This window comes from Rhamphochromis sp. 'chilingali' (assembly GCF_963969265.1).
Source record: "Rhamphochromis sp. 'chilingali' genome assembly, chromosome: 10".
Taxonomy (NCBI): Eukaryota; Metazoa; Chordata; class Actinopteri; order Cichliformes; family Cichlidae; genus Rhamphochromis; species Rhamphochromis sp. 'chilingali'.
This window is the reverse complement of record NC_137937.1, coordinates 29846602-29863238: the sequence shown is the minus strand read 5'-3', so window position 1 is coordinate 29863238 and position 16637 is coordinate 29846602. Positions and strand designations below refer to the sequence as shown.

The following is a 16637-nucleotide window of genomic DNA, read 5'->3' as shown; positions in this document are numbered from 1 at the left end:
ATTTTTGTTATTGACCAAATACTTATTTTCCACCCTGATTTACGAATAAATTCTTTACAAATCCTACCATGTGGATTCATGGATTTTTTTTTCACATTCTGTCTCTCACAGTTGAAGTGTACCTCTGGTGCAAATTACTGACCTCTGTCATCATTTTAGGTGGGGGAACTTGCACAATCGGTGGCTGACTAAATACTTTTTTGCCCCACTGTATGTTCCATAAAATCTGTAATATCCCTCATTCATTTTTTTAAATAAATGATATCAAATCATGACGAACATTTTCATTCAGACTTAAGAAAAGTCTCCCAACTTCTATGTAGTTTTTCTTTTCTTCTTTTCTATTTTTTTGTTTGTTTTTGTTTAAATTGCTTGTTTTAAAGGTCAAAATCCACGATCAAGTGGATTTTGGCTTTGAAAAGGATTTTGTCCAGTTGTAAAATATTGTGCCAAGATATGAGATTGCCTTAAAGACTTGAAAGAGTTGACCTTTAGGTAGCTTGCTTCATTGTTAGTCAGACAAACCTTCTGTCACTGAATTTGACCCGAAATGGACTCCTGTCATCACGCCACAGTCAGTGTTTCCTTTATCTACGTAATCACATTTTGGCTCTGTATGTCTAACGTGGTCCAGCCATATTTTGTAACAAGCTATGACCACATCTGTAATTTTATTTTTAATTATTTCACAATGACTGGTCTTTGGATTGTGCAACATAAAATTTACAAGTAACACATTCCATATAGTTATAGTTAACTACAGCATAACCAACCCTAATTTTGAAAATATTTTTTGTCAAGTTAACCAGCTTAGACTGACATAGGATGACATAGTGTATGTAGAGCTTTTACAATGAATTTTCTTAGAGTGAAGTACAAAAAAATTGTTTGCTTTTTTCATGTGTAATCTTCAGGTTTAGCCATGTGATTTGGCTGGTTTGAGTTGCATTATGCATGTCAAGTGAATATATTATGATAAAACACCTTGAGCATTTAGCTTTTGGATTTCAAACTGTTAGGTCTTAAATTTGAGTTTATAAGCCTCCTTTTAATGAATATCACGTTCCAAAGTCCACTTGGATTACAAGACCTTGGACAAACTGAGCAGCATTTAGTATGCTGCCAAAGGGCAGTCTGAGGTTTGTTACATTGATTTAAAGTTCAATTTGAAATCATTTTATAAGGATTAGAACAAATGTTTGAGACTTGTAGTCAGAGATAAGAGCTATAGGAGTGCATCATATCAGTGAGAGTCATATGAAAGAGAGAAATGTCCAAATTTTCATTCTTTAGCTATTACAAAGGTAAAGAAATATCTGCACAATGCAAATTGCACGTTCAAGAAAGTGCCCCTCTAACTGGAAGCATCAAATTCTCCCACCTTATTCTAAAATGGAATATAAATGCAAAGAAGTGCCACCTATTGGCCAGAAATAACACGATGACAAAACAACAATTGTCCAAATTACATACAGAAACCAATGGGCAGTAAAAAATAAAAAATAAAAAAAGCCTTTTAATAAGCCTGTTTCACGTAAGGTTGATTTCCCATAAACTGTGAACGAATACAAAATACTTTATTATCTTAAAAGACATTGCTCCAGTAGATGGCAGACTAATATCATGAAGTTGTATCCAGTGATAATCCTATTATTGTTTGTGTGAATAATATTTATATATTCCTTCATATTCATTTATTTATACATTTTCCCCCGAAAATAAATGAACTTAACAAAGGCCTGTTGTGCATACAAGAAGAAACATTCTAAATGGTTTGCTTACAACGAGCGTAAATAAGATTACTAATAGTTTTGTTTGTAATAATTTTTTGTTTAACTTTTACAGTTCCCCCCCTCAGTTTGGAGAAAGCTACGTCTTTTTATATGGCCGCTTCATTTAGCCTACTCAAAATTGTAATTCCATTCATGCAGAACGTTTAGGGACAGTTTTTTTTTTTAAACTGATTTATATGGGGATCTCAAAACAAGATAATATAAATATTTTTTCCATTAAAAATTAAACAAATGTTAATTTTACCAGTTCTTAAAGGTTTCTTACGACCCTTAAAAGTCAAACCTACCTTTATTTTCCTTCTACGTCATATGACTGAATCGTGTCACGACGTCATCACCCTTCACGGAAGTCGGTGCGGTGATGATGGTGTCCCCGTTTATGTAGCAGCAGGAAGAGGATGTTTGCTTCCATTGAAAGAATAATATCACCTGCTTATACATCTTTGTAACGTAGTGAACTGCTGTAGAGTCTTTCTGCGGACCCGGTGAAGATTTAGACAGCTCACTCCCTCTCCCGGAGGCGGCCCGAAAACATGTCTCTATTCCAGTCGGCACTAGATTTCTTAGCCGGGCCCGGCTCCTCCGGAGCGGCCAGTCGGGACCAAAATGATTTCGTCGGACAAGTCGTTGAACTCGGTGACATGAAGCTGAGAATCAGGAGGGTGATCGCGGAAGGTGAGATACGTGCGCATCACAACAATAAATTTTGGTCACGTCTTCAGCGGCTAGTTATGCTAGTTAGCTGAATTTGCTAACATGTTAGCATTTGTGAAATACCTCTAGTGGAGTAAGTGATAATATAGTTAGCAAGTGCAGGACAGTGAGCCACCGAGCAAACGCCAGGTGATAATTTGGTTTGGACTGTATCTAACAAGCGCTAAATCAATTTCCAGAATTAGGTACTTCAAGGAGACGGAATAGACATTTCAAAGTTAAACTTGACGTGTCTGCTTTGTGTTACCGCTTTACACCTCACTGAATGCTGTGTGTGTGCAGGCAGAGCTGCGCTTTACGTGTCCACCTTTACCGTCTGTCTTTCTTGGAAACACGGCACTTTTTGCTTCATGAGAAAGACTTGATAAAAGTGTGAGTCAGGCCTGCCGGGCCCGAAGATATGAGTGATGACGGTGTTGTTGATTACCAAACCAATTGATTATCTGTAACAGGGCAGGCTGGAAACTCTTTACAAGTTTCAGTCGAAACAGAGCACTTGAAAAATTCTGCTGGATTGTTTCTTCTGACGTCAACAAGAGCGGCATTCCTGTGCCAGCACTGGTGCCTGCTTATTGAATTTTTTTTTGTTAAGTATAAAAATATCGTCCCACGTTTGTGGTTAGGGCTGCAGTAGAAACAAGTGAATATCACAGATGCCATAAGGAGAAACCTACTGGTAGGTTTGTGACAGCAAGGAAGGGTCTTGCTGCCTGGATTACTGGTTTTTGAGCGTGTAATAAATATATCAGAGTAGACCAATTATGTACCAATTTGGACTGATAGTTTAGCATTACAAAGCACTTAATTTGGTAATTGTCAACAGTTTAGTGTGATCTGATTAGTCGATTAGTTTGGTTTTTTATTTCACAAACTAAATAGAAATTGTCTTCCGAGGCAAAAAGGAAAACGCTGATCTGGTGTTCCTGATTTTTAGAGGTATCACTGATTATTTGTTTTTGCTGTGTCTGGAAGTGGTATATTCTGCTTCTTGAGAGCAGGTGAGAAGAGAACATGGCATACCCTGTCAGGTTACACAACATGATCTACTCCAACATTTCACACAAACAGTCAAATAATATATTTAGATCCATGATTACTGATGTGATCTCCACCTGGTGTCTTGCAGAAAAGTGCTTAAAATTTTGGCTGATTATAGCTTCAATCTCCCAACTGTATAACTATAACCTCCAGTTGGAAAGCCAGCATATCATTTCTTCCATAGCAATTTCCCAGACATCCAAAAACCCTTAAATCTACATAGGGCATCTTTTTATTTATATTGAATACACTTTTATATTCTTAAAAGTGTCTTGGAACACATCTCTATATATCTGTTTTAAAAACCTACTCTTTGACCTACTCTAGTAGAGTGGTCATGGTATATTATTTTATTTTGTATGATGCCCCCTGAAAGCTGCTATAAATTTAGAAACTGTGGAAAGCAGTTCACTCTGAGGGTTAAGGGTGGGCTTCAAATAAACATGCTCCACTTTTCCTTTAATTATCTTTTTCTTTTTTTGTCTTGCCTCCTGTATGGTGTGCACCAGCAAACATGACTATGTTGGCAAATAAGATGGCATTTACTATTGTCTACGGCTGATTTCTACGTGTTTTGTCACATCGATTTAAAGTTGACTGAATATGCAAAGCTAGTGTGATAAAAGACTTTAGTTAAGTCGTAGTTTGTCTTGTTTTTTAATAGAGAACATGCAAAATTCACACAACCAGGAGTCCTCTGGCTGTGAGGCATCATTGCTAACCACTGTACTACTGTTCTTCAGATATACTATCAACTTTCTCTCTTTATTAGTATAATTAGTATTGTGATTTCACTTCCTGGTCCACAATAGTTCGATTCAAACAGGTTAAAGGAAACGCACAAGACCTTCCAAATGAAAGCAAATGGAGTGGAGATCATTTTACACTAAAGCGCTGCCTGTTTCAAACTCCCGTCATGCAATTTCAAAGGTGTCTTTGTTGGGACCTTTTGCTGAGACAAAAACAATGGATTGCTGTAACCAGATGGTTCTGTTTTTTTGTTTTTGTCTACTACACCAGTTATAGTCCTACAATTGTATAACCCAGGCACACATATTGTTTCAGAGTGAGATTGAATAAATTAGTGTTTGATAAAGAAGGATTTAAGGTATTTTTAAATACCTTTCTGTATTTTTTTCTTAGACTCGTTTGGAAATTGGAGCAGAGAAAATGGAGCTTTTCAGCTTTCAGTCTCTTACCTTCTGTTTTACAAAATTGTGTAAGACATTTAATCTCCGCAGGGAGGTTATCAAAATGAGTTGCATAACACAACATAACCTGTAAGGAACAACACGCTTTGTTGCGGTATTTTGTGTGAGTTGAGAGTTGAAGCACAGGCAAATAAATAAATAAATGTAGGCAGGCACGAGGTCCCTGGTGAGAGTCCCAGAAAAAGAGGTTTTATGAGAACTGGGGAAGTGACCACCATACGCGCATGGACCTATGCAAAGCAACCTGTTAAAGATTAGAAGGCTGGTAGTTGATTTACTCATGTCTGTGGTAATCTTGGCATTTCCTTGTTTGGCTGAGGCTTGGTAAGTAGAAGTATTTGAGACACACACACCCAGACTGAAGTTTCTCCTTTACTAGTCACAGTGACTCGGGGAAAAGAAAATCAAAATAATGCAAAAATCCCCCCCCCCCCAAAAAACATTGTTCCACAAGTGCATCTGCTGTTTAGACAGTTAGCTTTTATTAATCCCAGATTGATAATGTTATGTCAGTTTAAGTGACTGGCTTTAAGCAGCACAGAAGTTTTTTGTAAAATATATTATGATGAGAATGGTGTTGTTCCCTATGACAGTAGTGTCTACAGAGCGGTATACTACGAAGGAAGTTCAACACCGTCAGGCTTTCTTAGCATTAGCTGGCTCAACAAAACCTTAAGCCATAGCTGGAGATAACGGGTCTCACAACAGTGGTTATCAACTTTCTCTTTTAAGCATGCTTTCCATTTCAGGCTCTGTGTGTGCTCACATAAAAAGGAGTGTTTTCATAGGTCACAACTCCTCCACACAGGCAGAGATCCTATCAGATAAAATGATAATCTAAAAAGAACAGCAATAGGCGAACAGTAAATTGATAGGATAAGATAAAATAAGATAAACCTTTATTAAGTCCCACACATGGGAAACTTTAAATTGCAACACTCTTGAAAATAAGACAAAGTATTGCTACTGAAAATCATTAATCTGGTGACTTTGCCGATTGTTTCTAACATGAAAGGTGCTCTTTAGAGCTCTGATAGTTTAAATTCGATACTTTTAAACATTAAATTAGGTTATTTGACAAAATCAATTTGTCAGCACATCAGATTAAAATACATTTTCTTGATTGAATACGTATTCTTGGTGTGTTCTCTGTTTTATAATTGCTGCAATTCTAGCAGTGTAAAAGAGAGTTAGCAACAGATTAGAATCAAGGATAACAAGGTTTAAACATTTCTTGCATCACCAAATGAATACATGTTCCAGTGAGAATGCAGGTGTCCAGTTTGCATTGCTTTAACTTTACAGCTGGGCTTCATTTGTGATCTTACTAAGTTGCAGCTTAACAAGCTGCAGAAATGACACATATTCCCATAGGAGAAAATCTATATTACAGTTAAAACTTGCTGTAAATAAAAGAATAAGTAAAAACTTTAGACCAAAACTCTGAATGTAACCTGTGCCACTTTTTGTAACACAGAAAACTCATAGCTGTTAATGTTTTATTAATTGTAATTTATAAAACAGCCCTCTACTGTGTATATATGGAGAGCGATTATTATAGAAAAATGGATTTGACGACATTATAAGCAGTCAAGGTTTTAGCTGCATCTTCAATGAACAGGATACCCAGTAGGGCTTACAGTCAGTCAGTATTGCATGAAATCAAGTGGTGCATGTTGTAATGGTTCCATTCCCAAGTTAAAAAAGAAAACAAGCACTTGAACACAGCATTAATACAAAAACTAATAATGAATTTAAATATTAAACATGTCTTCCCACGTGGTTTATTAATTAATTATTAAGTGATTTTGTCATTTTAATTTCAGAATAATTTAAACATAGACGTTTGATAATAATCCAGGACATCAACTAGACAGTGTTAGAATATATCCTGGTCAGTATCACAAAACTCTTTCAGTATCCTGAACATTTGAGAATCGTCAACCCAACACTAAATCATAAAAAACTAAATTAAATCCTCATCTTCTTCTTTTTTTTTTTTTTTTTTTCTTTTTAAGGTGGATTTGCTTTTGTATATGAAGCCCAGGACATGAGCAGTGGTAAAGACTACGCCCTCAAGGTAAGATGAGGTGTACTGACCCATACCCTCATTGTTAAAAATGTTCCACTGTTACGTTTTGGCTGTGTTGCTCATCACTGAGCATGTATTTGTTAATGTGCGTGTCATTGTGTGCACTGTATTACCCAATGCATCAAATCAGGCACATTAGCTCTCCTTACATTGATTTTTACATTCTTCAGCACCTGCTTTTAATATGCAAAACAGACAAAGTACTGCAGGTTATTAGTACATGCACTTGTCAGCTTGTGTAATGCATTATTGTCTGCATTACACTGCTGAATCAAAACATGCCATTGGACGCGTCCCTTAACAGAAAGATTTTCCCTTTTTATCTATACAGCTGTACTAATGAGACAGTAACTTAAAAAAATGTAGGCTTAGCAATGTGGACGGCCGCTTACCAGGTAGTTTGTTGTTCATATGCAATATGCAATTATTGCAAGTCATTTTGTACAGAATGATGAAGCTCCAAACAATTATGTTTGCACCGTTTCCTACTTACTCAATTCTGTTCATGCTGTATCTCATATATATATATATATATATATATATATATATATATATATATATATATATATTAGCTTCTCATTTAAGTATAAAAACCTCAAATGCTGAACAATTAAATTGTCCTTTGAGTGTATTTATCAGATAACCACATAAATTCTTTAAAGTAATTGTAATTTTACTATTATTAATATTTATTTTGTTTGAAGCTAATGCTTTATAGGCCGTCTATTGCAGTATGCTAGTTCAGTCCTGTTAGGCATGTATTATGTTGATCACAGAACAAAGCAATGGTCTGTATGCATTTTTTTCCAGAGACTGCTGTCTAATGAAGAAGAGAAGAACAAAGAAATCATACAAGAAGTCTGCTTCATGGTATCCTTTAATTATTAATGAGTAAAGCACAAAAGTGTTTCTGTAAAAAGTTGTTTTTTTTTTTTTTTTTTTTTTACTTCACACCTAATGTTAATATATAGCTGACACTAAACACCCATAGATCATCTGCCATATCTCTCTATTCAGGATTTCCTTCGTCATCACATCTCTCTTAAAATGCATCTGGTTAATTTTTTTTCAGCTTTTGAGTAGTTTGCTTTTTGGACACCTGCTGTAATCTAAAACTGCGGATAGCTTAAACAAAGTAGGCTGACATGCGACAGGTGAAAACCAGCAGCTTCTGCCACTAGAAACTGGTTATGATTGTGATTTATGAAATGGCAAATTTAAGGCGAGGCTTGTCACAGCAGCAGTGTTTATTCTGTATGTTCCTTCACCTGCTGGCTCTATAGAAAAAGCTGTCCGGTCATCCAAATACGGTTCAGTTCTGCTCTGCAGCCTCCATCAGTAAAGAGGAGTCAGACACCGGGCAGGCTGAGTTTCTGATCCTCACTGAGCTGTGTAAAGGTAAAAACACACACTGCTACACACAGAAACGCACTTTTCCCAGTTTTGTTTCTTTAGTGCTGAATCAGTTCTTACTCATTCATGAAATGCACATGCAGTAATTCAGGGGTGCTGGAACTGTTTCTGAGTAACTCCCACTGAAAGGCATTCATGATGAAAGTTTCCTGTCTGTAGCCTTCGTTTCCTGCTCTGCTTCCTTTTTGTGTAGTTACAGCAGACAAGGTTTTTTTCATTCAGCAGTTTTTCAGCTTTCTGAGCAAATACCTTACTGCTTACCACAATAAGTATGTTAACAGAAATAAATCACTTGTAGGATGTGTGCAAAGCACTTTTTCTTTAATTTTGTAATTTTATTACTAAATACAAGACTTTTATCTACAGTTTCACATTCTTTTGTGTTTTTGTACCTCTTTCACCTCAGGTCAGCTGGTGGACTTTATTAAGAGGGTAGAGCAGAAGGCTCCTCTATCATGTGACACTGTGCTAAAAATCTTCTATCAGGCGTGCCGCGCTGTTCAGCATATGCACAAACAGAAGCCTCCCGTGATACACAGAGACCTTAAGGTTTGTCTGCCTCTGGTATTTAAAGGATGACTGATGTGTCAGAGAGGAGAATAAAGAAAAATGCACAATATACAGTGCAGTTATTTAGTTGGTGCTTTTACTTATGACCACGTTTTCATCATATCATGTGCTGCTGCCCTTGTTCTGTCTCAGAAGTCTTACTTATGGCAATTAAATGAAATGCTAACTCACTGCTTGGTTGATGTGTTGCAGATTGAGAACCTCTTGATTAGTAACCAGGGCACCATCAAGCTGTGTGACTTTGGCAGCGCCACCACAGTGTCACATTATCCAGACTACAGCTGGTCCGCACAGAAGAGGTCAATGGTGGAGGATGAGGTACCTAAGCATGCAGACAGTTCTTGGTGATCTTAACAGTGACCTGCTTATACACAGTGTCGGGAAGGTTACTTTTAAAATGTATTCCACTACAGATTACAGAATACATGGCCCAAAATGTATTTTGTAACGTATTCCGTTACGTTACCCAATGACAGTAACGTATTCTAAATACTTTGGATTACTTAATATATTATCATGCTTTTTACAACTACGTGAATGTACTATTGCTGTGTGATTTATTACTATTACCGAAGGTCCGCGGCTCCGAACCGCAGTAAAGGGACCTCTGACTAATACGGCAGGTTCCATGTCGGGCTTGTAGCCGAAAAATAGCTTTACTTTGTTGTGTGGGTCAACTTTGCTTGCGAGAGACAGAGAGAGGCGTTGAAAGACTGCTCCAGCGGAACTTATTGTTTTCAGAGGAAAACACAAACACAGTGTACAGTCGAGTCTTAATAGGTGCAGTGGTTATTATTATATTTACATGCTTCCAGCTCCCGTTTTTGCTCGGTGACAGCTCGTACTTTTCCACTATCCTTTTTTTTTTTTCCCTCCTCTTGCTCACAGACACATAATGTGTATGGCGGTCCATTCTCCCTGTAGCACGGACTACACTGCCCATGAGGCTACGTTCTTTAGAGCTATGCCCGTAGCATTCTGCCTATTAGCTTAGCACAACAACAACAACAACAAAAAGGCGCTCTCTCACCCAGGAGGCACATAGTCGCAGAGAGAGAGCCTCGTCCTGTAACCATGGCAACCGTAACGCTGCCGCCTGGAACAACAGAACGTAGCTGTCAAACAAACCCAAACAATCCTGACCCACCACCGCAGTGTAATCCATTTATTTCAACAAAGTAACTGTATTCTAAATACCACCTTTTTAAACTGTAACTGTAACGGAATACAGTTACTCATATTTTGTGTTTTAAATACGTAACGGCGATACATGTATTCCGTTACTCCCCAATACTGCTTATACAGTACATGCGGTGTTAAGCTGTATTGGGTATTATATGAGATGATATTTTCTGAGTTTCATTAATATTGAAGTCTTATCTAAGATTTTGAACATATAGATGGATTAATATATGAATTCTAAAGTTATTTGATTTAAGTCACTTATTATAAAGCAGATTTAAAACAACAGGAGGAGGAGTCACCTCTCATTTCCTGAAATTTTGTTTCCATGGTGCCAGACTTTCTTTTAATTTTTTTAAGTGATCTTTAGCAATAGTTCTCTACAATAGTTTTCCAGGCTTTCTGAAGGTCTGTCTTTGGGCATTGGCTCCTTTCAATCGGAAATATATTTTTAAGCCACTTAACACTGATCTACAAGTCATTCATGCTTAAAAAAATTACTTAAATATAACATAACTGACAACTTAGCAAAGAATCAACTTAGGCAATTTGTTACCAGCAGCCTGTCTCAATAGCACATCATTTGTTCTCATTTCTTTCGTTGACAAAAAAAAGTAAGAAAAAACCAAAAAGCTATCTTCAGGAGATGAACAGTATCTCAAAGTTGTGTCCTTGAGAAATAAGAAAAGCCCTTGCACAGAACCTGAGAGATGCATCTGTCTCCTCAGTTGATCTCTCTACTGTTCGGTCTCAGTGGAAGGGTGTCTGTCAAGAAGCCATTCTTAAGAAAACCAGGAGAAAATGGCAAATTAAACAAGAGCTAGATTGAAAATCAGTTATGGAATGAAAAGGCCAGAAGAAAGGTACAGCAATGAGTGTCTACAGTCGTGTGTAAAACAGTGCAGACTGTAGGGGTCTTTTATAAATTGATGGAATTATGAAGGAATAAAAGTATGGTCAGATTTAGATTCACCATGTAATACCATCTGAAAAAAACATGCACTATAACTGGAACACTATCAGTCATAGCTTGGCCTCCCCAGAGCCCGAACCTTAACATTATTGAGGCAGTGTGGGATCTTTTTGACAGAGAACAGAACAAAAGGCAGCAAACATCTAAAGAACTTTGGTTTTCCAGGTTTCATGAAGGAGATTCCAATCTTGAAGATTTCCTAATGAAATTGCAAGAAAACTTGATAGCATAAATAAAGGTGGTCATAATGGGAAATGCACGTTTCAATAAATTGCTATTCAAACGTGCATTTCCCATTTTCTTAGCAATGCAAAGAAATGAGGGAAGCTCAAAATATTTGCACAGTACTGTAAATAAGGAAAGGAATCAAAAGTATCCATAAAGTTTAAAATTAAAAAAAAAACATGACAGACAAAGAAAAATGCTATTAAAGATCCTCAGAGTGAACTAAAAGCAAGAGATAAGCAGCGAATGAAAACGGTAAATAGTAATTTCATCACTGATCACAAGATTGTGTTGATACCCTTGAATATGTGATTAGAGATTAAAGGTTGAAATCTGCTTCACAGGTAGACATTTTATATGGTTTTAATTTTTTAAAGAAAACATAAAAGGAAAACCGCAGCCACTTTGATTTCATTTTGTTTCCTTTAGTTGCTTTGTAAAAAGTAGGATGATTAATTGAGAAGACAAAAATACACGTACAAAGACAGAGTGGGTCAGTGGCAGTATTGATATGGTGTTGAGCATAAACCAGAAACCTTTAATTGGATTAATAGCCAGAGGTCCAGGAAGCCCTAAACAATCATGTAAATTATATTTGTACCATAACCACACAGCTGCCCACTTACACACTGGAGCTTTGCCACAGATGAATTTCGAATGCAGAACACCAGAGGTCTTGGCTTGTAAATCTAATAGACTTCTTGTTTACCAGGCACATGTTGCACATAATAGAATAGCATAGAATAGCCCTTTATTGTCGTTGTACATCTACAACGAAATTATGGAGATGTGAGTAATGTACTCATCTTGTGCACTTCTTGTACAGCGCACATGGCTTTTTCAGTTCTGTCTAATCGGGAGAAAGAATTTTACAAAGATTTACAAACATATGACTTAAGCTTGATATTTGCTTTCATGTCAATTCATTTTAAAAAATGTTTTTCTGTAGATAACAAGGAACACCACTCCTGCGTACCGAACGCCAGAGATGATCGATCTCTACTCCAACTTTCCCATCAATGAGAAGCAAGACATCTGGGTCAGTCATTTTCAGACATTAGTGTACCTCCATTTATAATTTAGACACAACTGACTTTCTCTTCTTCTGCCTTTGTTTTGATTGTCTTTTGATGCATGTTTTTGTGTTTTTGCTGTAAACAAAGGAGTTTGATTATTGTACTGATCATGTGTCGTCTCACATGCAGGCTCTGGGATGCATCCTCTACCTGTTGTGTTTTAAGCAGCATCCATTTGAGGATGGAGCCAAGCTACAAATTGTCAACGGAAAGTACTCCATGCCTCAGAACGACATGAAATACACTGTGTATCACGACCTCATACGTATGTACTGCCCGTCAGGCACCAGTCCATTTATTAATCGATACCAGCTAAATGCCTACAAGATAAATCTGATGCCTTAAGCCACATTATACCTTTACCAGACTGCCAGATGTTTAGCACAATAGCATTCATGTAGAAATGTCATGCAATTCAATGCAGTACAAAAATGCATTAGTGATTTAAAAACTTTTAACAATGTTAGTTTGGTTAAACAGTATACAGTTTAAAGTAAAAGTCGGATTCTTTTTCTTTGTTCACCTTAATTTCTGTGTATGTGATTGATGACCAATCGGTTATTAATTAATTTTAATCAGCTTTCTGCCATTTTTATTAATATTTTTACAATTGTGTTGTCCACAAACATCAGTTATGCTATCATAAATTTTTATTTGTATCTTTTTTATAATCATACTAACTTCAACCCACATTCTACCCATTCTCCTCCTCTTCAGGTTCCATGTTGAAGGTGAACCCAGAGGAGCGTCTGTCTATTACAGAGTTGGTCAACCAGCTCCAGGAGATAGCAGCAGCACGCAACGTCAACCCCAAGTCCCCCATTACTGAGGTAAATGCGTGTTCTAAAAGTACCCTCGTCATTGATGTAAGATGTGATAATACGGAAAAAAACACTGCACATTTACAGTAGTTATGGTAAGGCTTGCATGTCTAATCCTTTAATACGTGTAAAGTAGCTCTTGAATCTTCATCTTGAGTTCATCAGACGAGTTGGTAGCAGTTAAAACGTTTCTGCTCCAGGTATCGGTTTTGAATTGTTGACAGCTTTCACAAGTATTTTAGAGTAAACAACATGATTGGTTAAGGGCACTGAGTCTCATCCTCAGTGTGTGCCAGCCTGTGAAGAGGCTATTGACAGGCCAACCACACGGCTTCTTCCTCTGTGTGTGTTTGTGTAAATGTGCACATGTACACACACAACTTGAACACTCTCAAATTGCTGATGCGGTTACATTTGCTAAGCCTCACATACACCACACACAGACGCACAAACACACAAGCACAAAGGAGTCTGTATTCTCTTTCCCAGCGGCCTCTCTTGCCAGCTGGTAAGGTCTTAATGGGCCAAAAAAGAGGGAGAGAGACACACAGAGGTGAAGACTGAGAGAACTGAAATTTAAAGCAAACATGAAGTGATACCAACAGTTCAGTGGTAACACTGTGTTTTCATTGGCATGGTCGGTGTTGCTTTTTGTCACCTGCACCACAGTAGCTAATTGAGCACAATCAGATTTAAGATTTAATCAGGGTTTTGGAATAGAAATCGTTTTACGCTGCATGATGGCTGACCATATTCAACCTATCAGCCCCAACTCATTATGATTCTTACCGCAAATCCTTAAAAATCCAGGTACTTATCACTAAATCCTCGGTCATTGTTGTGATTGACATAAAGCTGCTTTCAGTTTCAACATTTGCCAGGTTTACACTGATTTCATTGCATTTTCCTTGTTTTGTGCTGAGTTGGTCAGTGTCAGTATCCTGAACTAAATTTATATTAAAGTACCGTTTAATCATTAGGAAATTAGCAAATCAAGGCAGATAGACTTTTTTTTACATTTCTACAAATTTCTCTCTAAACTGAATCCTGATAAGGCTGGTAAGTGTGTGCAGAGTGAAGGCAGATTTGGCGGTTGCTGATCTGATTAGGGTTAAGAAGGGGTTTCCCTGCTGGATGTAAGGAGATTATAATCCTCGGACTTCTACTCCTCCTCTTCCTCCTCTCCCTGCTGCAGTTCAGCACAGACATATGGAGAGGCTGAGAGGAGGGAAAGGAGAAAACTTGTGAGGGAAGTGAGACACTGAGAGGGAAATAAACAAGACAGTTACACAGAGGCTATTTGGCTGTTGAACACAAACCCCAGATCGACAGCGATCATCTGGCACAGCCTGTTTTTAATTTGTTGTAATTTATCGACTTTTTGGAGTTACAGATTTGTATTTTATTGTTTTGTTTTGTTTTTCATTCAGGGACCTGACGTGTGCTTAACACATTTTTTTTCCTCCTCCTTTGTTTAAGGCGCTCTGACTGTTCATTTTCTATCAAGTTCCATTTTTATTTTATATATTTAAAAATTGTATATTTTTGGATTTATTTTTTTTTTCTTTTTTTGGATATTTTCGATGATGTTTTTCTTTCCCGGGGTGGTTTAGCCATTGTGGGTATTTTTTTTTTAAACACAGACAGTCCAGGTCACAGAACATCTTTCTTTCATCATAACTTTTTAAAATATTGTTGACCTGCTCGTTGCAATGTTAAGTACGTATTACTGTTGGCGTCCAGTGTATGATGGATATGAATGTCTGCAGCTGCTGGAGCAGAACGGAGGTTTTGGCAACAATGGAGCACAGCCATCAATGCAGATCCACAACAGCCATAACAATGCAGGTAAATTGTTTTTTACATTTATTTTTCTTGTTGTTGTTGTTGTTGTTGTTGTTGTTGTATGACAGGGTTTTGGGTCAGTGTTTGTTAGTTTGTGTTTTTATTGTGTTTATTTGTTTCAGGTGTTAACACTAAAGTATAGGAGACTAATACTGAAGTTCTTGAAAACACTATTATCGATATTTTTATATTATTGATATTTCATTCTTTCCTAAATGGAAATGTCACAACATCTTTATTTGCACATTTCATATTCATGATCTGTATAACCAGCTGTGCAGTGCATTTTAGTAGAGTTGCATTATGTTTCGAGAAACTGCCTACTGCTCATTTACTTAAAGTTGAGTTCTGTACCACATAATGCAAATCAGTAATGACCTACATACGTCAACATCTAGGCAATCCTCTAAACTACCTGTTGCTGATTTTAAAACAAACACAGATTGAGCACCTGCGGGGTTTCTATAAGTCCTTTTTTTAAAAATTAGTTTAAAAAACAACTCTGGCTGGTTTGTTTTTCGGATAGACGTTCACAGGCAAGCCAGTTTATTGGTTTCTGTTTAAAATCCCTGCACAAACAGCCCTAGCACAAATGTACTCAGGTCTCAGGCCTGATTGTAGAAGGCTGAGAGAAAGAGAGAGCACCTGTCAGTCGCTGTTTGGTAGAACACCAGTCAAATGTCTATTGGTGAGAAAATGCGTGACTCCTTTTGTTGAAAAATGCCCCTGTGGGCAGGTACCATTAGAAACTGCTAAATCCACATCTTTCCTATAAAGTTTATCATTGAGCTGTGATTGAACATGACATTTAATTTCTCAACCATATCCCTGAAAGTCACGCAATAAACACGGTAAGCTGGTATGTTAGTCACCATCCAGCTGTTGACACATTTCATACACATGCCAGGTCTTGCATATACAAAGTCCTGTGAGATCAGTAAAGGGTTCCTCTTTGTCTGAACGAGGGCCCAGTATGATGTACTGTCAGGAAACCAGCTATTTTTAATGGTAGAACAAATCCTCTTACTTGTTACAATATCTGTTCAGGTTCCTGGCATAATGAGTCAGACAGTCACTATAAATGTTTCTCAACAATATTTTTTTCAATCTGTAACACACTAATTTTGATGTATCATTAGCCTTAACCTGCTAAGAGCCTCTTGTGTAGTATAATTAGCAATGTTTATATCACGGCTGATAGTGGTGTGCTCAGATTTCAAGTTGTTTTTTTGTTTTTTTTGTATGTGAATCTGTTGCAAAAGATAATTTGATTCAAATGCACCTTAGGAAAAAAATAAACATTACATATAGAGACCATGCATTAGTATGCAACAGTGTGACTGTCCCACCATACAATAACGTCTCATTTAAATGAAGTAAATCATGAAGGATATAAAAATAACTAATTTATGTGTTGTTTTTTTTGGAAGAAGATTTAGATTATTTATAGCATAAGCTCTAAGTGCTCGTTGGGAAAATTATATTTGTGTCTGTCTGTTTATCTCAGTGAGCATAATAGGCTTATTTTTCACATAAATATCCACACAGACTTGTACGCACACAGACACACACACAGACCTGCAAGCTGTCTCCTGTCCACTCACTAAGAGGATTTCTGCACTGCCTGTCAACCATCTGTCGAAAGGCAGAATATGTTTGCTCTTTCCTGTGAGGAGTGGCTCCA

General features: G+C 37.1%; 1 protein-coding gene across 2 annotated transcripts in view; it reads left to right on the top strand.

Moving 5' to 3' along the window:
- The first annotated feature begins 2134 nt into the window (after positions 1-2134).
- gak (cyclin G associated kinase) overlaps positions 2135-16637 on the top strand; it is a 30102-nt gene continuing 15599 nt past the window's right edge. For both annotated transcript variants that reach the window (XM_080895003.1, XM_080895002.1), the window contains exons 1-10: positions 2135-2468; positions 6775-6836; positions 7659-7718; positions 8132-8246; positions 8668-8810; positions 9024-9149; positions 12161-12250; positions 12417-12552; positions 13005-13117; positions 14878-14956. In XM_080895003.1, the coding sequence (XP_080751129.1) occupies positions 2327-2468; positions 6775-6836; positions 7659-7718; positions 8132-8246; positions 8668-8810; positions 9024-9149; positions 12161-12250; positions 12417-12552; positions 13005-13117; positions 14878-14956 (1066 nt within the window). In that variant the 5' untranslated portion in view covers positions 2135-2326. The remainder of the gene's footprint in view (positions 2469-6774; positions 6837-7658; positions 7719-8131; positions 8247-8667; positions 8811-9023; positions 9150-12160; positions 12251-12416; positions 12553-13004; positions 13118-14877; positions 14957-16637) is intronic.